This window comes from Thalassophryne amazonica, chromosome 21, assembly GCF_902500255.1.
Source record: "Thalassophryne amazonica chromosome 21, fThaAma1.1, whole genome shotgun sequence".
Classification (NCBI taxonomy): Eukaryota; Metazoa; Chordata; class Actinopteri; order Batrachoidiformes; family Batrachoididae; genus Thalassophryne; species Thalassophryne amazonica.
In genome coordinates, this window is record NC_047123.1 from 31676943 (window position 1) to 31704685 (window position 27743).

Sequence of the window (27743 nt, forward strand, 5' to 3'; positions counted from 1 at the left end):
ATATGCTGAGTCACAGCAACCGCCTTCTGCTAATCCACTACTGCTAGCTAGCTAGCTAGCTAAGCTAACTGCAGTCTTTCACATCCAAGTGAACAGCAGTGAAAGATTTCTTCCCTTCAGATGAGCATTGCTGAATCCCCTGAAATTCTACAGTAAATCTTTGTAAATGCTGACATTGTGGCTTTTACATCTGGTTTATCGAAGTACATTTAATATCAGTGGAATGTTTTGCATCTCTGTTCGCTGATTCACCAAATGGACTGGAACGCTCCTGTATCATCATTTTCTAATTTTCTATCTCCACATTCTAAAGCCTTTCATGCTCTTCTGTGGTGATTTCACTGAAGTGAAAATTACTTGCACCTTTTATTGATCTGTTTAAAGTCTCGTAAAGTGGTTCAGCAAAGGAACAGACAGATTTTTAGGGTTGTTTAGTCCTAATTTTTGCAAATATGTGTCTGCAGTTTTTCTGGAGAATCTCTGCATTTATTCCAAAGGTTATAGCACCCTCCTGTGGTGGTTGCATTGAACTTAAAATGAGTGTCAACGGGGTCCACGCTCATAAGTGCACAGTAGTTCATTTAGGTCTGTGTGCCATACCTCAGGATTCCTCAAAGGTTAAATTAGCTTATCAAGGAGTAGAAAACAACAACATAGACAAATGTCTTATGCAGTTATTTCTTATTTTTACAAACGCATGCGTAGTTTCTTGAAAATCCATCTATGTTTTCCAAAGACTATGCTGCCAACTTGTGGTGGTTTCATTGAATTGAAATTGGGTCTGAATAGAGTTGTGCAGGGTTTATGCTTTTGCAATTTTGTGTGTGTGTTTTTTAAAGTAAGTAAGTACTTTATCTTCTGGAGTATAAGTAGTGTTTTTGTTTTTGTTTTTTTTTGGGGGGGGGGCTGCGTCTTATATAACTTATATACCAAAAAATCATGAATTGTTATTCATAAAAATAATAGTTACAGTAACTATTTATATCGGATTTTCATAGAAATCAAAGCATTAAACAAAATAAAATCCAATGGCAATAATAAGAAGTACACTTCAACAATGCGCAAAAATCCCAAATTAATGAATTGATAATGCAAAAAAAAAAAAAAAAGGCGTGACTTATACTCCGGTGCAACTTCTACTCTGGAAAATATGCTAACATCTTTTGGCTTCCCCCTTTATTCATGGGGTTGTCAATATGGATCCGCTTGATTGGGCACAAGGTTTGTGCCAGATGCCCTTCCTGACACAACTCCAGATGTACATAGAAAGTGGGACACATGTGGCCTTCAACCGGGAACCTTCTGTTTTGCATGCAAGTGCACTAACCTCTTGCTTCCCGTATTTTTTAAAAATTGTTTATCAAAGTTTGTTAGTTTCTAGCAACATAGAAAACAACTGAATGGGCAACAAACAATTAATTTCCTTAATTTTCTGAGATATGTGAGACAAGTTTTCCCAATGCCCCATCCAGTTCTTGTAAAAGCTAAAGCGCCATCTTGTGGCTGCTTTCTGATGTAAAAATGAGTCTAAATGGAGTCCATGCTCGTAGTAGGTGTGATGAGTTTATTTTATGTTCAGGTGGCAAACTTTTAAGGGCCCTGTTTTTATGTTTATCAAAGGTTAATTGAAGTAGCTTCTTAGAGAATACCTCAGCAACTTGTGATATTTTCAGAGAAATAAAAAATGAGACAGAATTTGACTGCGAGAGTACACTGGGTAGCAGAGTGCTAGCATCAGCTCCTTTTAATGGGACATATAAAAACAACTGAGGGGAAAAAAACTTTACTATAGCAGTCAGTGCCAACTGGTCTGGCATGCAGCTGTTTCACAAACCCTCCTCCGGATTCATAAAAAAAAACATATTCTCATCTCATGGCGTCTCAATGAACAATATCACATCACAAACAACCCTCCACCCGCCTGCCTCGTCACATATGGCACCAGGACGTACAGAGACACCGCGGAGCCTGGAGACAGTCGGATTAGTGCCACCGTCATTCTCTGCAGGCAGTGCCAAAAAAAAAGTGCCGCACGCACGTTCACATGCTGCGTTCACATGTAGAAACAAAGGCCATCGCTTGTCCTCAATCACACACATGCAGTTACAATCACATCCTCTTCCCCTCTGTATCGCTCTCGCTTGGGCCGCGATCAAAAGCATTTCCTGTGCATCTGCTGTCCCCCGTCAGATGACTTTCAAACAAGTCCTGTTATTTGGTAACGAGCAGTTGGGAGTCAGAATTTGTTTAGAAAAGCTTCGCTTGCACTCAGCGTGTCCAGTGTGCCTTACTGGAAACCCGGGCACGTGTGATGTAAGGTTGACTCACAAGCCTTCGTTTTAAAAAGTATCCATTCTCTCTTTATTTGGCACCTCGGCAAGGAGAAGTCTTCTTGGTTCTTTTCCTCCTTTGCTTGTCAGCGCTACAGTCTTCAGACAGTAATTTGAGCAATAAAGAATCTGTAACCTCTGAACTGCTTTAGTTTTCTCTTAAGTGGTCACAATTGCAGCGGTGGTGTAATTTACCCAGAAATGATGGCCAGAACACGTCTCCCTCTCAGGGGTCATTAAGCCCAGGTCGGAGGGTGGCAAAACACACATGTGGCCTCTCAACCGCGCCTCCGTCCTCCAGGTCTCAGCGCCGCTCGTCTCCAAACTGTGATTCTATCTGTGAACGCTTCATTGACACATGGGGGCTTTGTTGGCCATTACAGCTCCATTTTGTGTTAAACGCTCGGGTAATTAGGAGGCCAGGGAGGAGGCCTGCGGGGGGTGGCTGGCTGCAGGGAAGAGTTCAAGGAAAAAGAACAGCGAGGCTGTCGAGGTCTGAGTGGCACTGTGTGGCCCTCAGCCTGTTTCTGTAGAATAGCTTGACAATAACAGTGTATTCCAGCATGGTCTAGAGATGAAGGTATTCAGACCTCTTCAGGAAAGGCTTTGGAGGATTTTCAACTTGGGGGAGCTGATTTTCCTCCATTTTCTCAATTGGAGCAGCTGATCTTATAGAACCTATCTAGATTTCCCAAAGGTTGCCTTACCTTCTCAACTGGAGGAGTGAGGTTTGAACACTTGAGCCTGAGCTGACAGATCCAGCCTGTTGCTCAATTGGGGGGGAGGCTGAGATCCTTATGATTTCCCAACTTTGTGGAGGAGAGGCTGAAGTTTGGGCGTTTGAGTAAGACTCTATCATTTTCTCAACTGGTGCAGGATCAGGTTCATTCCCGAGTTGGGGAAACCAACTTTGAGCTCTAGCTCACAGGTTCTGCCAGGTTCCCAACTGGGGGGGAGGTGTAACATCCCCATGGTTTTCTTGTAGATGCTGAAATTAGAATGTTGAAGAAATCTTGAAACTTCTGTGGTCTGAAATCTTCCTTTTTAAAGGTTTTATCTGCATTCTGATTTTAATTGTTGCTATTAATTTGTTGAAAGCCTCCGTTTGCCTTGAAACACATTTTGCTGGAATCCCCGATTGAATGATGCTACTGGTGTTGTTTTTTGTAAGCATAACTGTGTTTTGTCCATGGGGTGGTGGGGGTCACTTTTGCTGGTTTTATTGGACGTTTTACTCCTTGTTTGTGTCTTTATCAGTTGCAGTCGTCTCATTTTGTGTTTGACGAGCCTTATGGTCATCATATGAGTCTTCTTAATTCCTAATGAGTGTCATTTCCCCCCCACATCCACTATCAGAGGGTGGGGGGGGGGTGAGACCACCCTTGAACAATTCAGACTTGTATCTTTGAACTGTGTCACTCTGCTTTTGCAAATTAATTGCACAGTCGGGGTGACGAATATCAATGAGGCCTGCTTTAAAGATCTGTGGTCTGATTTTCCTTGGAGGCTTCCCTTCCGCGAGTGCGGGTATTCTAAGCGGTTAGTCAGGTCTCTCTGGCCGCTGTGTTATTAGCAGGAGGCTAACTCGGTTTCTGCGGCTCCCATTGTGCTTAATCAGTTGACAGCTTTTGGTTAGCCTGTGGTTTGCCGCCGCTCCGCTAAGTCAGCGCGCGTGTTTGTACATCAAGCGTGTACATGCCTGTTTGCTCACGGAGGTATGATTACATATGGGCACAAATCTGGATACAGTCTGTGTTTGTGTGCGCGCCGACCCACGTGACGTGTTTTGGAGAAAGATTGTGTTATTGGTGTCATTAGCCAAGTGCAGCCACAGTGCTGATTTGGAGCGGCGCTAATAGGCCTCATTAAATGCCATTTTGAGCTAATAGACAGGGAGTGGTTTCTTCAACTAGTGTGCTTTTATAGGTGGTTCTGTCTCCTTTCAGCTGCTGCTGACGGTGGCTGCGGCGAGCTGAGACAAACTTCCTGAGTGATAATAGCTGAGCCATAATAACAGAATATACAAGGCTTTCTGTCCAAACCCGCTATTCTCATTATCGTTAATTGATGGCAGACAAACACAGGAGGTGACAAAATCTATTATGGCGTCAGCTTGCGGTGTACTGCAGTGGTTATGCGCTGAGTTGTGTAAGTGAGTGTTTGCGACGTGTGTCTCGGTGGTGGAGGTTGGCGGTCAGGCCTGTCTCTGGTCTCACCACTTGCGTTTCAAGCTGCTGGGGTTGGGGGTTCTGGACTTGAGGACAGGGTCGTGTTTTGGTTGGTTTTGGTCAGAGTGTTAACAAGTCTGGTGATGAGACCCTGATTACTTTGAGGTCTGTAGACAGTATTTGTGGTTCAGGAGACCTGTCTGCCAAGCCAGAGTCTGCTGTGACTTCGATCACACAGTTATATACTTACTACCCATAATGCATTTCTCCATCCTGCACACATCCACATGCAAAGCCTCATAATCACTCTGATAGTTAAGTAACTGTATTCACACTGGGCACTGTGCACCCACAGAATGTGCATTGCTGTAAAATGGACTTAAGAACAGCTCATCAAAAGTGAAGCAAAAAATGTTTATAGCTCCCCCTAGTGACTTGTTACAATTCAGCCATCCCTGCCTCATTCTGTTTAAAGGTGAGCGCTGACATTTTTCAACCATACACTTCCTTTTTAGATGCTTTGCTGTTTACCTTTTAATAAAATGAACAAAAATGACTTTACTTGGTGCACTATTGATTTCAAATGCAAACGCCATCACAGGCTAACTGGCTATATGAGGTAATGCCACGCAGAAAACTAAAAACACTTACTGCCACTGAACAGGTGGAGACATTCCAATAATTTGATGTCATGGAGTGGATCCCTGTGGAGGTGATGGTTGCCACAACTGATAATGTATCCTAGCTTGACTAATTAGCATATAGCTAGCTTGTTGAGTTTTGTTCTATCAATTTCAATTTCAATTTATTTCCTTTATATAGCGCCAAATCACAACAGCGTTGCCTCAAGGCACTTCACACAGGTAAGGTCCAACCTTACCAACCCCTGTTTGGTGACCTCCTGCTATGATATGTGCCAGTGTTAGAGCAACCCCTATTGCTCTGGGGGAGAAAAGGGGAGAATAAGGAGAAGGATTGATTGACAGGGGCCCAGAGAGGCCCCTAATACAATTATAATACTGAAAAAATAATATGGGAGGAGCCCAGTAAGATTTCTTTTCATGGGGCCCAAAATCCCTGGCGGTGCCCCTTTCACAAAGATACCAACTACACCTGATTCACTAGATTGCGCTGGTAAATTTTTGCATTTCCAATTTCTCATGTGGCCCCCAACATAAAAATCCATTCTCACTTTCACGGATATGCATCTCGGAATGCCAAGAGTTGGAAAAAGTTGCTATGCTTTGTGTAACAAACAATATTGGTGGTTTCTGGAGGGGTTTGAACTTCAGACCTCGCTCATGAATCCAGTGGTCCACCGGGTCAACCACAGCCAGTTTGAACTTATTTCAATTTCAATTTAATTTTTTAATTTATTTTCATTTATATAGCACCAAATCACAACAGAGTTGCCTCAAAGCGCTTCACACAGATAAGGTCTAACCTTACCAACCCCCAGAGCAACAATGGTAAGGAAAAACTCCCTCTGAGGAAGAAACCTCAAGCAGACCAGACTCAAAGGGGTGACCCTCTGCTTGGGCCATACTACAAACATAAATTACAGAACAATTCACAGAACAATTCATGGACGAATATACAAGAAATGCTATTGGCGCACAGGACAGGAGGGTCGCCAACACAAATACAACTCCCATCTCTGGATGGAGCTGCATCTTAAATAGAGAAAAAAAAACAGAATCAGGCATCAGAAAGACAAAAAATATGGTAGAATTTGCCAGCATTAAACAACAAGAAAAACAGAAGAAATACTAAGGTGATCGCCAGCCACTAGCCCTAAACTTCACTAAAAGACCCAGAATTTAGGTAAAGTTGAGGCCGCGGCCCGCTCCAGTTACTAATAAATGAATTAAAAGAGTAAAAAGCGTAAAGCAAAACTGCACCGGTATGCTAGCCATATGAAAGGGAAAATAAGTGCGTCTTAAGTCTGGACTTGAAATTCTCCACAGAATCTGACTGTTTTATTGACGCAGGGAGATCATTCCACAGAATAGGGGCACGATAAAAGAAACCTCTGTGACCCGCAGACTTCTTATTCACCCTAGGGACACAAAGTAGTCCTGCACCCTGAGAACATAAACCCCGGGCCGGTACATAAGGTTTAATTAGGTCAGCTAGGTAGGAGGGTGCCAGTCCATGAATAATTTTATAGGTTAGTAGCAGAACCTTAAAATCTGATCTCACTGGGACAGGAAGCCAGTGAGAGCCAGTTGGAGCTTATTTAAATCTGGATTTTACATTGCTACATTTAGAAAGCCTTAGAAAGTCCAGAAGGATACCAGCATTGTGTCGTGGTCTTGTTTTAACCATGATAGCATTTTCAAGATTTTCCAAAGGGATTTTTTCCCCACCTTTGGTAATCCCTTGCATTTCCACAAAGCCCAAAACATTGAGACCATCACCCCCCCCCCATAGGTGAGGGGGAGGTCTCGTGGTTAAGCGCTGGGCTTGAGACCAGAAGATCCTTGGTTCAAGTCCCAACCCAACTGGAAAATTACTAAGGGCCCTTGGGCAAGGTCCTTAATCCCCTATTTGCTCTCAGTGTGTAGTGGGCGCCTTGTATGGCAACACCATGACATCAGGGTGAATGTGAGGCATTATTGTAAAGTACTTTGAGCGTCTGATGCAGATGGAAAAGCGCTATATAAATGCATGACTTAAAATCGGTAGGAGGTTTTCCAGACATGCTAGGTACAAATCTAAGTATAAGTCTAGCATGTTCTGTCCTCATTGTAACTACATCAGTTTATCACGGTTATAGCCTCTGACCTTTAGGGGTTACATCAGGAACACATTGGATAAGCAAACCTTCAACCCTATCATCTGTTAGCGTGCACATGCTGCTACTGCAGTTCTGAGGTGCTATTAGCTTAGCTATTAGCATTAGCCATTCAGATGCTAGTTAACGTCCACAACTGCATCTAGTGTCTTTGTCTTTGAGTTATTCACAGAAATATGGCCTCTTTTAGGTGATTCTTAGAGGTTATTATCATGCCTCTACAAGCCTGTTTTAAAATAACATTTTGCTCAGCATCCGGGTATTTAAGGAGGATTTCAGCCTTTCTTACAAGTTGAAAAGAACCAAAGCAGCCACACTCCTGCTTTACCCAAAGCAGATTTTAACAATGGGAGCCGGACAAATAAAACCCGGCTGAACATCAGGAGGAAGAGGAATGACGGAAGGGAGGAATAAAAAGACTTCAGGCTTTTCCAGAGGCAGTCAGTCAGTTGAACGGCTTATGAATTTCCTTGAAGAGGTGCCAAGACTCCGCAGCACCAAACACAAAATCACTCAGTGACAGCAGACTAGAGCGAGAGAGAAAGAGAGAGAAGAGCTGAACGTGAATGATTAAGAGAGATAAAGATGAAGGGGGTCCAGAGGGGTTTGATCTTCTGTGTTCTACAGAAAAGCGCTTTAATGCAAGCAGAGAGGTGCAGGCGGAGACCGTCTGGAAACGACAAGACAAAATGCATGTGTGCTTATTAAACTGCGTTCAGTGTTGCACACGCATATCTAATGTGTTTTTGCGTTCAGTATATGTGCGGCCTATGGGAACTGGCGTGCGTGTGTGCGTGCACTCCTCCATTCCTTGGCTTGCTTCCTCCAGGCTGGAAAGCGTGGACCACACAGACGGCTGGCAGCACTCCACCACCGCCTGGCTCCCTCTTTCTCTCTCTCTCTCTCTCTCTCTCTCTCTCTCTCTCTCTTCCCCACTTTCCAGTTTTCCTTTTTTTTTCTTTATCTCCTCTTCCCTCCCCCCTCTCCCCTGCCCTCCCTCGGACCCCCATAGTAGACGTCCGTCTGGCTGTCACCCGCTCTGCCAGCTTCAGATTGCCACCTGAAATAATTCATTGTTCCTGAGCGCTCACAAAAACAACATGGCCACTGTGAGCAGCTCCAAATAAAAAAGTGAAATATGGAGCCGGTGTATTCATTCATCGGCTGCACTGGCAGTTCCACCGTTGAGATGACTGACACACGTACACACAAACACAGACTGTGCTGATTCAAGCCCGGCTCCATAAGCACGGGGTTCTCTGAATCAGCCCCAAAGATACATTCATCCACGGTGATCATAAACCAAACTGAAGGGCTTAGAGGGCATGACGTGACACCAAATTTATAAATTATCGCATTTATTCTGGATTTGGCTCGCCACATTCTCCTCAAATGTTATTTATTCTGGAGAATTTCTCTGCTGATAGTTGAAATCTTACCAGACGAGGTTCCTTACTATACACTTTGTCTTGAAGATGATGCAGATCATCACAGATTTCTTTTTTAAAAAGCCTTTATGACATCACTTTCTATAATCAAATTACTTTTTTGAGATTAAACGTGAGTCAGAATGATAATCAACAGGTCGGTAATGAAATAAAAATGCAAAAAAAAAAAAAAGGTACAAAAATCAAGTTTGGCATACAGATACAAAAATATCAAATTCCCACCACGTAGATCGAAAAACTCTTTGATATCTTGGACCCGTGGTGGTCCCGTGGTGTGGTGGATGCAGCGATATGTGACATCAATCATCTGCTTCTACTTAAAGCGTGCCTGTTGCCATGGCTAAACAAAAGCATCAGGCTGACACCCCATCAATCAAATCCTCTGCTAATCTGCTGTCAAATTGCAGTGAAGGACTTTAAAATTAAAAGTGACAAAGCTACGTTTTAGTTCAGATTCAATCTTGTGATTTTGTTGGGTTTATCTTGAAAATCGCATGATCATAAAATTGTTTTTTGTTTGAGTTCCATAGTAGTTTATATATTGCCATTTTGTTGGGACTGCGCACTGCGCCTGCTCTGCTTTTAAGGCGTTAAGGGTTGTAGGCCATCAGACGCTGAGATGATTCATCCTTAAATCAAATATGCTTCTACACTCTCAAAAATAACCCGTGTTTGTGTCTGTTGCTTTAAGGAGATGACGCTTGCCACACCCCTTTAATTACACAGCTGTTGCTCTCCTGCAGATCGGGTTGGCATGTCACATGTAACACAAAGCAGTTTGTTGGGCAGGTCCTATAGGGCAAACAGCAGTCCATATATGGATTTCTGTGACATATGTCACAGAAGTGTAAAACGAGCCATTTCTGATGGTAAATTTGCTTATCATGGCATAGTTCCTGCACCGCCAATCATGCATATAAGGGACTGTGACCGTGTATAACAGGAAACCTTGACTACATTTTTCTGTGGAAAAACATTTTTTCACTCTACGACTCCTTTAAAGTTTCCAGCTTCGGAGCAAAGTTAGCATACTGTGAAATCCCAAGATAAACAGACCTGAAAAATCATTCCAAAGCTGCCAGAATTTGTGTGTTTGAGTAATATTTAAATCCAGGACATATGGAAGAACAGCAGAACATCTGTCAAAAATCTCCAATCTAATCCTGCATTAATAACAGAGGATTTAGCTTCTGTTTACCTTCTTGCTATCAGATCAGGAGAAGTGAACTGAAGCCAGACTGGATCAACACCACTTGGGGACACGTTTAAGGTGTTGTTCATGAAGATACCTATGATTGTTTTCACGTGCAGGTTTGTCTGCATAATGAAGGTGTTTAAGCGGACATGATTGCACGTGTAGAAGGGTGTTTGCGTTTTTCCACCAGTGTGTATTTTGTGTATCTGTGTGCAAACGCGAGTCGCTCAACATCTGGTCTGAATCTGTCCATGTTTCCGGCTGCAGGCTGGGCAGGGAAGTGGCAGGCGCTATCGAAAATCTTCGCTGTTTTCACAGGGATGATGGGAATCTCAGGGACTTTCCCTACGGCAGTGGAATCATCAGCCTTTTCCCGCTCCTTTAAATACCCCTGGATGATTCCTCCTCCCTCCTTGGGTTCCGATAAAACAGCTGAGAAGTCTCGTGTTTGGTAACAGTTGTCATCTAAAAGGTGTAATTAACTCATGAAAAACTGTATTTACTGTCAAGGCAGCTAAACTAATCGACTTGAGGTTCAGCTGTTTGGAGTGTAAATTGGACCTTAATGTGGTGGTTGACATTCCTATATGAGGAAAAAATAAATCCCTTTGCTTATACACAGTTGCATCTATATGATGAAGAGTTGCTGAATTGACAAGGCTCTGCAGTCTGGTCCATAAGTATTTGGACAGCGAGACAAATATAATTTTTGGACCTGAAATGCTTCAACCAGGATGTGCCTGTAGTCTAGACGTAGGGTTATTCTTGCAGGGGTATCGATTTTCAGTCTCACGTATCCATCCATGTATAATGAAAATAACTCGAAACATTTTGCTCTGATTTGAACCAAGCTTAGGTGGTGGAATGATTGAGGCTTAGTCAAGGAATAAGTGGTTTGATTTTGGTCCCAGTGCTTATATACTGTAGGTCGCGTGTCGGATTCAGTGTCATCTAGTGGTGAAGTTGTAGATTACATTATTCCGTTGCTGGTCCAGATTGTGATTCCCTTCATGTTTTCATTTCTTGGTGATAGGGATTCATGTGTGATGATGACGATGGTGTATGTTGATTCTCCATTTAAGAAATATCAGGGTTCTCAACTTTGTTAGCCAGTAATAGCAACCACGAGTATTCCTTATATTTTCCTTCAATCTTCCAACTGTTTTCCAAAATGCAAAAGTCAAAGTCCTTTTTGGGCTACTGTACAATGTGGCGGCGCAACATGGTGGTCTCTGTGACTGGGGCTGTGCTCCCAGATTCCAGGGATAAGCCAGGATAAACCTGCACCAATGGGCCACAGGGCCTATATAGGACCTACAAAGCCTGGATACTGTTCACCATCAGCCATGTTTAGAGTTCATTGCTTTTTGGTGGAGAACCATATTTAGACTGTGATTCTGTTGAGGTGGTGAGGATCCAGTGCAGTTCCATAATGTGTTGAATGGTGTAACGTGCTGCATCAGTATGTTCTCACAAACCTGACCAAAACCATATCTCCCACAAAAGTTTTTCCTTTGGGATAAGAGTTGGGTTACCAATAAGTTGGGTTACCTGGGTTTGATTTGATCTGTGTCCTTGGAGAAGACACCTCATCTTGCATTGTCCAAGTCCACCCAGCTAAAAAAGGGTGCTTGGCTGGAGAAGTAACCAATGTTGGACTGGCATCCCTGCCAGGGGTAGTTGTAGACCGTCAGGTATCCAGGGATAAGCACCAGCTGATGTGCCAATTCTTCTTCATCTTTAAACTTTTACATTATGACATCACAATGTCTTATGATGCCATAAAGAGCAACAGTATCATCTCCACACATTCTTCATCAGTGATATCCACAGGAGCCTTCGTAGCAGGATATGAAACTTTAAATATCCAAGATTTCCCCGAAAATTGCCTCATCAAGCCAGCCTTTTTGAGAAAGTTCTGCATTTTTCCTCAAGGGTGTCAAATCTTAACTGCTTCGCCAGTCGCTGGGAGGGTCCCGCAGCTCTGCGCTCACGCAGTCCTCAGATTCTGTGTCTGCAGACTGGTGCGAACACATCCAGGGCTCTTAATTTACTGGTCATCAGGGTCTCTTCCTCCCCTCATGTCTGACCCCCTCCTTCATCTGTTTCCCCTCATCTCCCCAAGTCTCCCATTGCTATTTATTCCCATCACTAGGAGACGGCTCGCACAAAGCCGGCACTGTGTCCTCTGACTTTTTTAGAATAGAAATTCGGTCTGTTGAAAATGGAAACGCTATGATTGACTGGGCACAGCTTGTACAGGGAGATGACGGTCGCCAGCAAGAGGCACAAATTATCTGCCTGAATTATGGAGGAATAATATTAATGAAATATGGATTATGTCATAAAGCAGAAGTCTTGACAAATAAGGCTGAAGATTTGCAAAGCAGCTGTGTCCAAAAGCCGATGATGATATTGTCTATTTATTTTGAAGCACATGATGCCAGTCCCTTCACGTCATTCTAATAAAAATCATAGTCTGTCTGTTGCTGTTCTCAAGTCATAGCAGGGCGCTTCCAGAATCCATTAATATGTTGTGTAAAGAGTTTTTTTTAAATACTCAAAGTCTCACAATTCAATCCCTGTGTAAGTATGCTGCAAGTCGGAAGTCAATCGCTCTGATTCGGTATTTCCGATGCGTTCCAGTGCATCTGCTCAGAATAACTTGGATGCCTGCAGCAAACTCATGGCTCGAGGCATCGAGCTTCTTTCCATGATATTTTAACATTTGCCATCTTGGAGAGGGATTGTCACAAGTTTGTGACCCAATACCCTACTGACAGCAACACCAAGATCCACAAATCAAGTCGAGATAAATTTGTGGCATAAAACCTGCCATCAAAAACTCAATGAACGTAAAAACTGACTAAAGGATATTCTGCTAATGCCCACTGTGCGCGCACTGCGATAATGCTATGATGTGTTTGGTCTACACAGATCGCGCAAACAAACCGAATGGTTTTTTTTCCAGCTTTCACCTCATGAAATATTCATACCATTAAAAGAATGTAAAAACCTTCATTATTTGTTTTATATAACGGCTAAAATAGACCCTTGTCATTTGATATTTTCTTAATTTATAAACAACAGAAAAGGGACTCACATTTTGGTGTTCCACTGCTGCTAAAGTCCGAATTGTGATGTGTAGCCCAGTGATGCTGTGCACTGACTTCAGACTTCCATTAAAAAAAAGACTTTGTGTAGTTCCTCAGTCCAGCCAAAAATCACATCAGGTTTTCAGCTTTTCATCTGAACAGTGCTTCATGCATCCAGACGGCTTACAGCGGTGTGTGTGTGTGTGTGTGTGTGTGTGTGTGTGTGTGTGTGTGTGTGTGTGTGTGTGTGTGTGTGTGTGTGTGTGTGTGTGTGTGTGTGTGTGTGTGTGTGTGTGTGTGTGTCCGTGTGTGCAGACTGCAATGGTACCAAACGTATGGAACCAAATTTGCACTCTAAATGGAACCAAGCTGCACTCTAAATACAATGCAACACAAATGGGATGAATTATTCCATGTCATGTGACATACAAAGCACCAACCACATGACAAGGATCCACTCAGCCATTATATAAAAGGAACTACCTTGATGTCTGTAAAATTTAGGACAGATTTAGACTTGTGTGATAACCCTAGCCCCTCCCACTCGACCAGCAGCAGCTTCTTTTCATTTAAAGCAACAGGCACTTTCTGCATCCGAGGGCACCCATAGTGCTTCTGTTCTTTCATGGCGACCACAATCAAAGACTGCACTTCACTGCTGGAACTCTTGGTGGCACTGCAGTGCAAAGCCATTCTGACACATACCCAGAAATGGAAGAAGGAAACTTTTGCGACTCCTGTGCCAACCCCTCATGAAACTGTAGTTAAACATGATTGATATTTGTCGTGTACAATAAGTGGTATTAGTGGGGTTCTTTTTAAGCGTTGTTGTTGTCTTCCGTTTGTTAGGAGACATTCACCTCTACTCTCTCAGATCTATAGCGTTAGGGCTATGCCTTTGTTCCCAGTTCAGGCGGCAGGCAGGTCGGGCAGGTTTCTGAAGTAGCTCGTTGTGTCTGCGTGAGCCAGCTGGAGCTCTGCCAAGCACAGCATGAGTTTTTGCTCTCCTCTGTTTGATATTTACCTTACATCCTTTACAGTGAAGACCGTGTGAGACCGCACAGAATGCACGGACACAGAAAAGGACTGTGTGTGTGTACAGACGTCTCTTACAACCCCACCTATAGTCTGCACCTGGCTCCCTGGGCAGGGTTTGCTGTGGTTCCCGCTGTATTGTTGCTCACACCGCTGAGATAAGGACGTCCTGACGTTGTATTGTGTGTGTGCCTGCACACTGCAGGACTGGAGCTAGTACCTCAAAAGAGGGCTCAGAATGGGATCAGGAGCATAAAAGAGTGTACAGATAATTGGTGTAGGAATGCAGAAAAAAGAATGTGCATAATATATTTGGAATAAATTCCGACTCCTGTGGAGATAATGGGGCGGTGGCGTGAGAGCTGGTGTTTACCTGAGGAAGATGCCTCGGGTTAAAACTAAACATACAATACAGGCACAGCTTCTCTCGCTGTCTCGTTCACAAGCAAGACGATAAGAGATCACTGCCAGAGTCTTTGTTAATTAGCATCCCATCCCAGTCTGTAAAGGCTGACTGTTTGAGATGTACACACTACATTTATTCAGCAAAATGGAACATGTCAACGAGGTTAACTGTCAAACTATACAACAAGAGGGCGACATCAGATTTGACTGTGAGAGGACGTCGGGGTGCCGAATGCTGATGATTTAAATAGAACCTGTGCTGAAATTATGGTTGTAGATATGAGTGGGAAAGTGAGGCTTTACAGTTCAAATGCACCACGATATTTCTTAAAACATCCAGCTTGTAAGGTGCAAAATACAAAGCAGTGCCTACATTATTAGTATGCAAATTAATGTAAATATCGTAGGACTGCTTGTGTTGCAACATCTACTCCACATGACGTACTCGTGGTGACACGTGAAGGTTAAGTGCGTAATGCAAAGCACTGCATACACCACATGAGCTACCAAAGATGGTAAGTGTGAGTGAGATATAGCCAGAATTCCAAAGATAAGATTTCTATATTAGTATGCAAATGAATGCAAATATCATAACACCTCTTGTCCTGCAACATCAACTCCAGATGAGGTAAGTAAGTCCCTTCGGCTGCTCCCTTGTTTGCACTTGGGGTCGCCACAGCAAATCCAAGGTGGATCTGCATGTTGAATTGGCACAAGTTTTACACCGGATGCCCTTCCTGACGCAACTCCACATTACATGGAGAAATGTGGCAGGGGTGGGATTTGAACCCGGAACCTTCTGAACTGAAACCAAGCACATTAACCACTTGGCCACCACCCCTGCTCAACTCCACATGAGGTACTCGTTGTGAAATGTGAACGTTGCCCAATGCAAAATACAAAACAGTCCACATGAGTAAGATGCTAATTACGATTGAGATATAGCCAGAACACTAAGGTGTCTTCATTCTTATGCAAATTAATGCAAATATCACAGCACCACTTCTGCTGCAACATCAACTCCACCTGAGGTTCTCATGGTATAGGAGCAGGACATAACTATGGACTTTGTACATTTACTTCCACAAAACACCTTAATATTAATCAGAATCAGAAGATGTTATTAATCCTGAAGGAAGCCACTTGCAGCCCTGGAGCCCTCTTTGGGAATTCTGTTTTCTGATGTTAATTTTACATCCACAGGACATCGTCAGAAGCTTGAGGACACTCCCAAGACGGGCCTGTTCTCCGATCGCCTCACTGAACTCGAGAGGATACGCCAGACCACCATGAGGGTGACGGTTCCCACTCAAGCCCCACGACCATCTCTCAACACAGCCACCAATTCCTTCAACCCACAGGGACAGACGCAGATAACAGGTGACGCCTTCGGAGGCAAAAATGATTTTTTTTTTCATTTTTTAATCTGTGGAAATGAGCTTCAAACCAGGAGTGTGCAAACAATGGTGTGTTTACTATTTATCAAAATACGGCCCATGGGATAATTTTTTTTTTGCGTGCATATATATATATATAGATAGATAGATAGATAGATAGCCAAGGGGCCTCTGTGTGTGTGTGTGTGTGTGTGTGTGTGTGTGTGTGTGTGTGTGTGTGTGTGTGTGTGTGTGTGTGTGTGTGTGTGTGGTGTGTGTGTGTGTGTGTGTGTGTGTTGTGTGTGTGTGTGTGTGTGGCTTCGATCATGCCGAAACCAGGGAGAGCTGACATTTGGTCTGCTTATGTATTTTGGTTCAAGCATGAACGCTGCAAAAAAGGAAAATTTATAGGACTGATGCTTTTGGAGAAATTAGTGATTTAACTAACCAGTAAATTATGGATGCTGTGCTTCAATGCACCATGGGAGTTGGGGGTTTTGAGATTTTAAATGTTGTTATTGTGGTTCATATTAGTTTAACAGTGTTGTTAGTGTTATGGATTTATTGTGTTTTGTAGTTCAATTGGTTTAGTCAGTTTAGTTAAGTGTCATGTTGCCAGTACCATGACTGAAAAGTGTATTGCGTTTGATGTCTTCCGCCACCATCTGTTTCTTCATGTTTAAAATTAGAAGCACCTACTTGTGGCAGAATGCAGATAAGACAAAAATCTCTGTGTGCGTGCGTGTGTGTCTTTTCTCAATGAATTGCGACTTTTTTACTTTTTTTCCTTCATTCAGGAATCATCATATGCAGTGTGACTGGGCCATTACAGCCAAAATAAACAGCTTTACATTCTGACAAAAAAACTGTTTTGGTCTCTATAGCTAGTTTCCCCTTCATGACAAGTGTGTGTGTGTGTGTGTGTGTGTGTGTGTGTGTGTGTGTGTGTGTGTGTGTGTGTGTGTGTGTGTGTGTGTGTGTGTGTGTGTGTGTGTGTGTGTGTGTGTGTGTGTGTGTGTGTGTGTGTGTGTGACTTCGATCATAGAGAAACAGTGGACAGCTGACATTTGGCGTTTGGTATGCTTATGTGTTCTGGGTCAAAGATGAACGTCGCAAAAACAGAAGGTTGAGAGGACTGCTATTTTTGGAGTTGCTATGAATATTAGCTATCAACAATGAACAACGGATGTTGCTAACTACATTCTGGACTCACACACCATTCCAGCAGGGGGTGCTAAATCATCTTTATATTAAAAGCACGAGTGCGTGATTATATTAAGTAAGTTCAATGTAAGTGCATAATATAATTGTAAATACATTAAAAAAATACATGGATGACACAAGAAAATGAAACATTTCCATTGTGGTCCATTTAAAAATCAAATGACAAAATAGAAGTAATAATAATGATGATGATGATGATGATGATAATAATAATAGTGCGTATATGATAACAACAACCTAAAGAATTTATAAATACATTAAGACAGTAAATTAACATTTAAAAATTACATAATTAACAGGAAATAAAAGGGTTGGGTTCCTCTTCTAAAGACTGTTGAGGTCTAACGCTCGAAAAACATTCTGGACTGGATTCATTCTGGATATATATATATATATATATATATATATATATATATATATATATATATATATATATATATATATATATATATACACACAAGACACAAGACATTATAGGGTACAACCTTTTCGCTGTCAGTTTCTCAGGTGGATTCTCTAAACATTGCTCATGCCAACCAAGAGTCAATTAAAATGAAATCCTGTTTGATAGTTTTGCACCACCATGAAAAGACAATAAAACTCTCAGTAAAACTATTTAAATTTGACATTTTAATAAGAAAAAACAACATGTATTACAGTTTTTGAACTTATTTCCAACTGCAGGGCTCATGTTTCAACCTTGGAACCATATCAGAATTCCCAAAGCCAAGAAAATGTCTGTATCGGCTCCAATACTGGTCCTTCAAGATCACTTCAGGATTCTTTTCTATGTTTGTTGCCCAACTGGGAGGACAGAAAGAAAACTTAACTATAAAGGCTAATTTGTTAGCTTGTGTGCAGACTACATGGCGGGCCAATGGTTAGTGCTACCTCAAGCAAAAAGATCCTGTGTGTGATTCCAGCTCAGGCCTTTCTGTATGTAGTTTGCAAGTTTTCATTGTACATGCTGGTTTTCTCCTGGCACTTTGCTTTTCCTTCCAAACATAAAGTTTAGGCTAATTTGTGACTTTACAACTGACCCTAACAATGAAATTGAGATGTTTGCTCTCCACCGCCTGAACTTCTTGTTGATCTTCAGGATGTTTCAACACTTATCCAAATGAATTCTTCAGTTTTCAAGAAGTGTAAAAGAAGACTCGAAGAAAATGGTTTGGCATCCAGCTCCAAAATATCATCTCTACAAAGATTCCATGTTTGCAAAGTCACACCTGACTAAAGGTTAAAGATGTTACAGTCCCCTTTTCAAAGAGTCTTCATCTCTTGAGTCTTTCATGACTCTTGAGGGCTCATGGAACCCCGGCAATAATTCGCTATATGTATAAGACTTGATATCGACGCTGTCATCCTAATCCACATGTATAAGCAACATGTTTGTCAAGGTTCTTGAAATGGAGTAATATCTCCATCTGGTGGGCAATTACCATTAATGCAGGTACAATAGGATTTTGCCAAGAGCTCTAGTTTTTTATATGTAGTATTATGGATGACTGACCATGTGATCGATACCATTTGTAAGCCTTTTTCATGTTTCAGTGGCTTAAAGTTTGCATTTTAGGAAGAATAGACCAAACATATAGGTAGTGCCGAAATGTTCCTTTGATTTTCACACACATTTCTTCAACTCCTTATCCAAGATCGGATCACAGGGGGCTGGAGCCTATCCCAGCAGTCATATAGTGTGAGGTGGGGTACACCCTGGACAAGACGCCAGTCTGTCGCAGGGCAACACATAGACAAACACATTCACACCTGAATGCACACCTATGGGCAATTTAAAGTTTCCAATTCACCTAACCTGCATGTCTTTGGATATCAGAGGAAGCCGGAGCACCTGAAGGAGACCCAAGCAACTATGGGGAGAACAAGCAAACTCCACACAGAAAGGCCATAGGTGGGAATCGATCCCATGGCCTTCTTGCTGTGAGGCAACAGTGCTAACCACTAAGCCACCATGCTGCCATACCATACCTTTGATTTTCAATCAATAATGAACAAAAAAATGCAGGTACTACTGCAATACTGTATTTGGTTTAGTTATCAAAGATATCTAAAGCATTAAATTTTGGTTTCTTAGGATGAAAATAATTTTGTGTACTAGGGAAATGAACCCTGACAAATAATTTTAAATTTTACATTAAGAAATTTGGAAAATGTGCCTAAGTGACTATGCTGTATAGAAATTTGTTCATCCAGATTATGGACTATGTATATACTGGACAAACCCTAGGTGATGTCACCCATAGGTTTACTGAAGAGCTACTTTGAAGCTCAAATGAGGGGGTTCCAAATATCGCTATCTTGGTAGTGCCTGATGAAGCCTAATTCCCATCCAACCCATAGATGGATCAAACATGATGCATGGACAAGACTGACGTGACCTAGGAGGACGAATGAAGACCAAACACACCCCAATCTCAGAATTACCAAACTAGCTAAAGCTAGCATCCTCACATTAGATGGGGCACTTTATAAACACCTTTTTGTAGACTGGGCCATGATTTTTATATCATGATGTTTCTTGGGAGTAGGTATTAAAAACTGACTGGCATATCACCTTGTTAACCTTGGAGTAACCGTGAAGATAACCTCACCAAACTCTTGATACCTGCTAATTACTGCTAATTGCACTGCGGACTCAGCTTACCGGTGCACACTACTTGTTACTCAAGGCAACCACACCTCCAGTTATTCATAATTGTATGGCCTGAAGTAGTTTAAATTGATAACGTATATTTAAAACAAAAATTCACCCTACACACTATTGGTCCTATGAGTTTTTTGGGCATCTACGGAGTGTAACTTGCTTCTGGAGCCAGCCTCAAGTGGTCATTCAAGGAACTGTAAGATTTAGCAAATGGGGTTGAGATTTGGTTCAGAGTCTTTGACTGGCCAGAACAGTCACCAAAAGAATACCCTCTGGTGTCCAATGGACACCCAAAGTCCTCAGTAGGGTTAATGGTGCAAGCGTTCATAAGTTGGACAAAATAGCTGACATATGCACATCATAAATAGGACAGACCAGCGTGTGCAGTGTGCCACATGGCCTCTTGGGTCATCTGTCTCTGTCGACCTACATCCTAGAAGGTAACACCATCTGTCATGGTTGGGGATGGCTGCGACCTGATCACCCACACCTCTGCAGGCTCGCTGCACCTCCTCATTTAGCTCTTAGTTACTCCCCGGCATTGCTTTGTCGTGTTACTTAGCGGATCGTTTGGTTAAACAGAAGTATGCACCACAGTGTGTGGGAAGATCGCCGACTAGATTAGACATTAATGACACGTGAGCAAACTGCTACTCGAGTGTAAATATTTTCAGGTCAGCCCTCAGTTCTATATCGGGGTAAGTGGAGATCACATTGAAACACTACGGCGTGCTTTCGCACATCCAACCTCCACCGTACGTGCTTTTATCCTCCTTAGTCTGAGCACATTTATAAGGCGCACAGACGTTATTTAGACTGCACGTGGGCGAGTGCCAGTAAGGCTCTCTGCGCCTCAGCTGTGAGCAAAATGTTTTTTTGTAATGCGAACAGGAAGATCTTCTCTTCGAAGGTAAACATTAGATGTGTCATTACAGGGGATGTTGCATAACGAGCCCAACTGATACTTCTTCACTCTAAACACGGTGCAGAGCGTCTGAGAAGACTATTAATGTCTACTGGGATGTTTTTGTTTTTTGTTTTTTTTTTCCAGGCTAGTGTTAATTTAGAATATTGAAGCCACATTGGACTTGCTCCCCTGATAAACATTAATGGTAATTATTCTCTCTTTCCTCTGTCTGCACATCCTCCCTGCCTTACTTTCTCCTCCCTCCTCGCTCATTCTCTTTCCACCCATCAGACCCACGTCAGTCCCAGTCGTCTCCTTCCTGGTCGTATGAACAGACGTACCCGACCTACCTGAGTCCCATGGCCTCCCCCTCAGTCCACTCAACCACCCCCCTCTCCTCCAGCCGAGCCACGGGCCTTCCCGCCATCAGTGACGTGCCTAGACGTCTGCCAGGTAGACCTGCCATTTTGCCCCTTTGCTAAGCTTTCGCGCAGGTCCGAAACCACCCGTGATGCTTCTCTTGTAGCAGCCATCCAATCTGCTGCAAGTTATGGTGCCGTAGTCCTACTACCAAATGCAAAATTTGTCCCTGTGTTCTTCTGGAAAGGCCTAGTCTGGAAGTTTAGCGAGGTTAGCTCCTGTGTTGGCGATTAGCTGTCAGTGTTTAGCTAAAAAAAAAATCACTGAGTAGCAGTCTGTTACACAGTGAATAGATAACTGAATACCTTATTTTTGATGATTTTCAGCCAGCTACATGCTAACTAACCAAGCTGACTGGCTTCAACAGACATTGCATCTTTCTAGCTAGCTTAAATGTCACCTAGATAATAATTTAACAATTACTTGAAGGAAAAATACGTTTCACTCTCCTTTTTTTGTAAGAATTTATCCGGGGCTGGATTAGGAGATGGAGTTAGCCACTCTCATCAGCAGAGAGACCCTTATTTTCAGAAGGTCCATTGGTCAGAGCTTTGCAGAGCCGGTTGCTCCCAGTCAAGCTACCTGCTTGTGCCTTTGGACAAGATACTTCAACTGCAGCTTTAAATGGTTGTCATTCTTGACTGGGGACGTAACCTGTGTTGTATTGGCATCGCATCCGATGGAAATCACGGTGCGGAATACAGGAAGAGGCTCCGGCACCATTGGACCTCTGGGCCTACACAAGTCTGATTTCTTCTTCTCCTTCTTTCTATTAGCTAGAAGGCCTGGTATTTAGAATTTCAGTTAGCTTTCAGCCCTATAACCCCAAACTCTAAACCCACCAATAACTACTGGGCCCTCTGGGATTGGGCGGCAGAACTCTCCTTACTTCCAATTTAGACAAGTTTGCAGTTTCTCAGCTGGTTGTAACTGCATACAAAGCCGCGCGGCAAAAATCATGACTCAGCGAGTTTACATTACCCTTGAAATTGCTCAAATTTAAGTGGAAACTTGAAAATTCATTCAGTGGAAATGCGTATATTTGGAGAAAACAAATATCACAAACATTTAACACTAGCATGACGTGTTTTTTTCAGGTGATAAAAAAAAAAAAGCCTCATTTTGAAAAACGTTTTTCAGTTTTAGAGGTCACATGACCTTTGAAAACACACGATATGGTATCTGTGGATGAAGTAAAGATATGATGAGCTGGTTGACATGACAGTAATATTGGATTTTAAAAAAACAACAAAACACTATGATTTAGCGGGACTTAGCCTTCCGTCGCTATTGCTATATGAATTAAAGTTCTCGCAAGAGCTATGCTAGAATGAAAGTCCTCACGAGAGGATAAAACCAGCAGTGGCATTGAAAAACAAAATGGAAACGCTGTCATTTTACAACTATTTTTTAATCATCATTCTGAAAATATCGCTAAATTTTGGTGCAAATTTGCAATGACAACCCAGCTACTGCTAAATGTATCAAGAATTTCAATTTGCTGTTAAATTTCACTCACAAAAATACTCGCGGGGCAGGTCTTTAAAGCTCTTGTGTTTTATTTGAAAAAGGAGCGCGATGGAAAAACATTTTTGACCCAAAACAAAACGTGAAGCAATCGTAACCAGATGACGCTCAGCACAGTAGCTGCCGGTGTTATCTCTTTGTCAAATAAAGTGAGGTGTCAGGCATTTTTTATCCGACTTCAACCATCTTTCTCATTTACACTGAACAAGTGGGGGGGGGGGGGGGGGGAACAATTGTTTCCTTTAGTCATTGCTCCAAGCCTTTGATCCCAGAGGAGTATGGGTAATAACAGGCCCCGGGATAATAACAGGCTTGTGACTGACAAATAAAGTGTCTTTTTAAAGATACGCCACACTCACAGGGAATTCTGGGTAATTGCATTAGCCAGTATTTTGCCATAACATTGGCATCTGTGTTCCAATTTGTCTGTTTTTCCTGAAAGCTCCTTTAAAATCCCTCCATGCCGCCAGACAGGTTTTCTCCCTCGTGCACCTGTTTGACACCGTGCCATGTGATTTTTTTCTTTATTTTTTTTTTTCTTTTCCCTACCCTACATTTTTCCCTTCTGGTTCCTTGTGCTAACGTACTGTACCCTTCTCCGTGTGCCCCGAGCGAGGATGAGTGATTAAGCATCACAGGGGCAGTGTGACTCCGCTTTGGAAGAGGTTTAAAATCCAGCCAGCTGCCTTGTCAACTTTGATTAGTTCGGTCTTTCCCTTCAGCTTTCATCTCAGGTGCGTCAGGCTTTGTTCTCAAAGTGACACACGTGCATGTGCAAGCATGCACACGTGCACAGGAGTAAAACCCCACCCGCTTGCACACCTCCAGCGTTTAATGCCTCTTAAGCGATGTGAGTAAGGCTCTCAGATCTCTGGAGATCATGTTGACACCTCGCCGGGCTGCACCGTAACAGTATCCAGCCACAGAACATACCAGCAAGTGCACGCACAAGCTGATATGGATGCCCCAGTGCAAATTTTGTATTCCGCCAAGACTGAATCCCGCCCCCAAAAGAGTAACAAGGCATCAGATTGGCCAATAATGCACAATGACCAAAAGAACAGGTGCGTTTTAAGACTGGATTTAAGGCTCCTGACATGTTTTTGTCGAGCAGAGAAGCTATTCAAAAGAAAAGACGCTTTGTAAAAGAAAGCCAAGTGGCCTGCTGACTTCTCTTTCACCTCTGAGATAAATAGCAGTGTTTACCACAGGATTCTGTGAGACTGTGGTGGATGGACTTCGGACCCTCTGAAGCGGGTCCAGGAGGATGCTTCCATGGAAGAACATTCTGTAAATTTTAAAATCGAATGCATCAATCTGCATAAATGATGTTGACACAATAAAAAGTCACACCCACAAAGCATGGCAAAGGAGGCAGCTCAGTTATGCCGAACTGGCTTTTTATTTCTTTTACAAAATAAAAAATATGAGAAAACATCGTCATTGCACTCTAGAATTTTGTAGAAGAAAATGTTGAGGTTTTAGTCAAAAACAATGGTGAAAGCAACATGTTTACTTATGTGCACATTTGAGATACTGGTACTTTGTATGTTTTTTATTTTTACTTTTACTTTTTACTTCTACTCCAGTGCATCACTCGCTCTCCATATATATACTTTAATTATATTTTTATGCTAATATTTTTGTACTTTTGTGTAAGTAGCAATTTCAATGCAGGACTTTTAATTTTAGCACGTCAATACTACAGGGTAGCATTACTACTTCTGGATACTTTTTAGACCAGTGCTCAAAAATCCGTTGAGGACATGGTATTTATCATCTCTCCACCCTGAATTTAGACATTTAATTTTTCTTGGCTTTGAGAAAAACAGAGCTGCTGGTAATAACTACATTACAGAAGTCTCTTCAGCTTCTCCCTTGTTTTCACTCAGGGTCACCACAGCAGGTCCAATATAGATCTACGTCTTGAGTTTTACACTAGTCTTTAAACGGGAACCTTCCATACTTAAAACACATTAACCAGCTCAATCATAGGTAATTAGGTCACGTGGGTTAGCTAGATCTGCCGTTACACATTGTTTATTACAACATGCAGGATCCAGAGCTGGATACATAAGAAAACATCTGCTCTCATGCATTGATACCTACTTACGTCAAAAGATGTTCCCTGAAACGTGTTGGTGTTTTGAGTGCAGCCCCATATTTCCAGTGTGTGCATTCATACAAGTGTGCACTTATACAAAGTTGGGTTGAGCTGACCGAAAGAGTGAGCAATGCTTTGCCAAAACACAACATTAGAGATCTTTTGTATTGTTAGGAGAAACATAAATATTTTTGTCTCATTATGAAGCATTGGCAGGTCATATTAGACTGTGGTGGGCCACCAAAGTCTAGGTCTGAAGTGTAGGTCTGCAGTCTGAGAATGCAATGACAAGGAACAAAAATGTGAATGCCACAGAAATACAGAAAGTACTGATGTGGTAGTTCCAGTTGTAGAAGTCTGTATAGCGCTTCATGATGTCCTGTTTCTTGCTGTAAATGACATTACCTGGATTTACTTGCTTGTAAAAGAGAGTATCATCTGCAAAAGAGTGAAACAATGTTGTGCCTATGATCTGACAATGGAGCTTTTATATAAAGAAAAAGGAACAGTGGCTCTAGAACAGAACCTTGGGGTACCTCGTCACACTGCAGAAAATTTAGATTCCTATGGTAACTCCATATAATTTGCTGGTACATGTAGTTTGAAAATAATGGAGACTCCATCGGGAATCCAAATGACTTGATTTGTGATTTGCTGCTAACAGCTTTAACACCTTTTTCTGTCCCTCACGTGTCCTTTCCTTGCTGCCTATACAGTTCTTGACGGATATGATTCCAAACTTGAGTGAACCAAATAGAAGCTTGCGTCCGCTGCTTGCAAAAAAAAGGTCACTCCTCCGTTTGGCAGCTCCTTCACACAATTCAGTCTTTGTCAGAAGTGGTCGCAAAAGTCCGTCGGTCAAGTCGAACACCTACTTCGGATGTGATGCTCTCTAGAGTTTGTAGATTGCTTCCAAATATTTAGACAACGTCAGGGTCTGCTTTCATTTAATCCAATAAAGATCTGGCTCATCATCACAGGGCTCCTTTGAGCACTAAAATAGGTCCAAATGTTAAAAGCAGGAGTCCAGAGTTTGTTGTACAGCGTCGTTCACATCTGAGATCACACTGCTCCTCCGCAATGGAGACAATCACCTACTATTTCTATTAGATTCAAGCGGATCTTGCGGAAAGAGGAAGTTTAAAAGCTTTAATTGGCAGCATATGCTATCTGACGCTAGTGACAAAGCCGGCCTCGCAATCCCTCCCTGCACATAAACACTGCGCTCCCCTTGCTTCTCCGCCACCCCGCCTGTCCTCTCACAGCAGACATGGTGACACGGAAGACGCCTTGTGATTTATGATAAGAATGCCACGGCTGGTCTCCACCAAGGGGAGGGGAGTGAGAGCAGGAGAAGACCTCCTATTCTCCTCAAACTTTGCGCCCAGCGAGAAGCTCACCACAAGCCAGTTAGTGGTTTTTGGGCTTTTTTCCCTTCTTCTTCTTTTTTTTTTTTTTTTTAAAGGATGAGGCAAAGCAAGGGTGAGATGCAGAGGCTCGCACGGACGCACACATACACGCACGCGCTGGAGCCGATGGGAGGCGAGGAGAGGAGCCACATCAGAGCTCAGCCCTGCCTCATTATGGATCTCATGGAAACTGTTTCTGCTCAAAGTGTTTCCACATGTGCAGCTCCTGATTCATCCCAACTGCTTTTTTTATGTGCATACAGTATTCACACAAACGTACACACACACGCACACACATTTGCATGCATAAGAGGCTGCACAGATGCACATAAACATGCAACGACACACAGAGAAGCATAAATATGCTGAGGCGCAAATGTATTGACGCATGAATGGGACTTTGCAACTGATGAATATAAAAAAAATATTTATAGATAAATTCTGTTCCATAAATGTGACCACAAGCCGCATCGGCTGACGTCTTTTCCAATTTTATTAATATACATGTCTGACACTCACAGTATTTGACTTGCGTATTTTTTTCTTTTACTACTGCTTCAATCCCCACGAGGCCTATTTGTTAAAATAGATTATTCTGCTGGATGAAACGTGCAAAGCAGCACTTCATACAACACAAACTGATCACCACTGTGGGCTATTTTTTTGTTTGCAATATATATATATATATACACACACATAATAGCAAAGTAGCCTGTGCATGCGTGTGTGTGTGCGTGTGTGCATTCGTGCGTGGCTTCGATCATGCAGAACCCGGGGAGAGCAACGCTGTGAAGATGGAAAGTTGATAGGACAAATATTTTTGAGAAATTGGCCATTTTAATTAACCAGTAAACATGGACGTGGTGCTACAATGCACCATGGGAGTTCAGGGCTTTGGGGTTTTTAAATCTTGTTATTGTGGCTCATGTTAGTTTAACAGTGATCTTAGTGTTATTGATTTATTGTGTTTTTGTAGTTCCAATGGTTTAGTCAGGTTAGTTATGTGTCATGTTGCCGTTAACATGAGTGAGTTACGTGTCATGTTGTCGATACCATGACTGAAAAGTGCATTGTGTTTGACGTCTACTGCCACCGTCTCTGTGTCTGCATGTCTAAAAATAGATGCACCTGCTTGTGGCAGAATGCAGAAAAGACAAAAAGATCTCTGCGCATGCATGCGTGCGTGCATGTAACTTCAATCATGGAGAAACCGTGGAGAGCTGACATTTGCCGTTTGGTATGTTTATGTATTTTGGGTCAAGGATGAATACCACCAAAACAGAATGTTGATAGGACTAATATTTTTGAAGAAGCTACAGATAATAGCTAACAACTCTGAACAATGGACGTTGCTAGCTACCTTCTGAACTCACACGCCATTCCAGCAGGGGTGGTAAATCATCTTTATAATAAAAGCATTGCTGCGTGCGTGCGTGCGTGCGTGCGTGCGTGCATGGGTGGGTGATTGTATTTAGTAAGTTCAATGTAAGTACATAATATAATTATAAATATGTTCAAAATACATGGATGACACAAGAAAGTGAAAACACTTATTTCCATTGTGGTCCGTTTAAAAATCAAGTGACAAAATATGAGTAATAATGAAATAATAATAATGATTATAATGATGATGATGAT

At 42.3% G+C, this 27743-nt stretch overlaps 1 protein-coding gene across 1 annotated transcript in view; it reads left to right on the forward strand.

The window, feature by feature from the left end:
* runx2b (RUNX family transcription factor 2b) overlaps positions 1 to 27743 on the forward strand; it is a 74811-nt gene that overhangs the window by 41296 nt on the left and 5772 nt on the right. Inside the window, exons 5-6 of the mRNA XM_034162316.1 lie at positions 15677 to 15853; positions 20937 to 21098. Of these exons, the coding sequence (XP_034018207.1) occupies positions 15677 to 15853; positions 20937 to 21098 (339 nt within the window). The remainder of the gene's footprint in view (positions 1 to 15676; positions 15854 to 20936; positions 21099 to 27743) is intronic.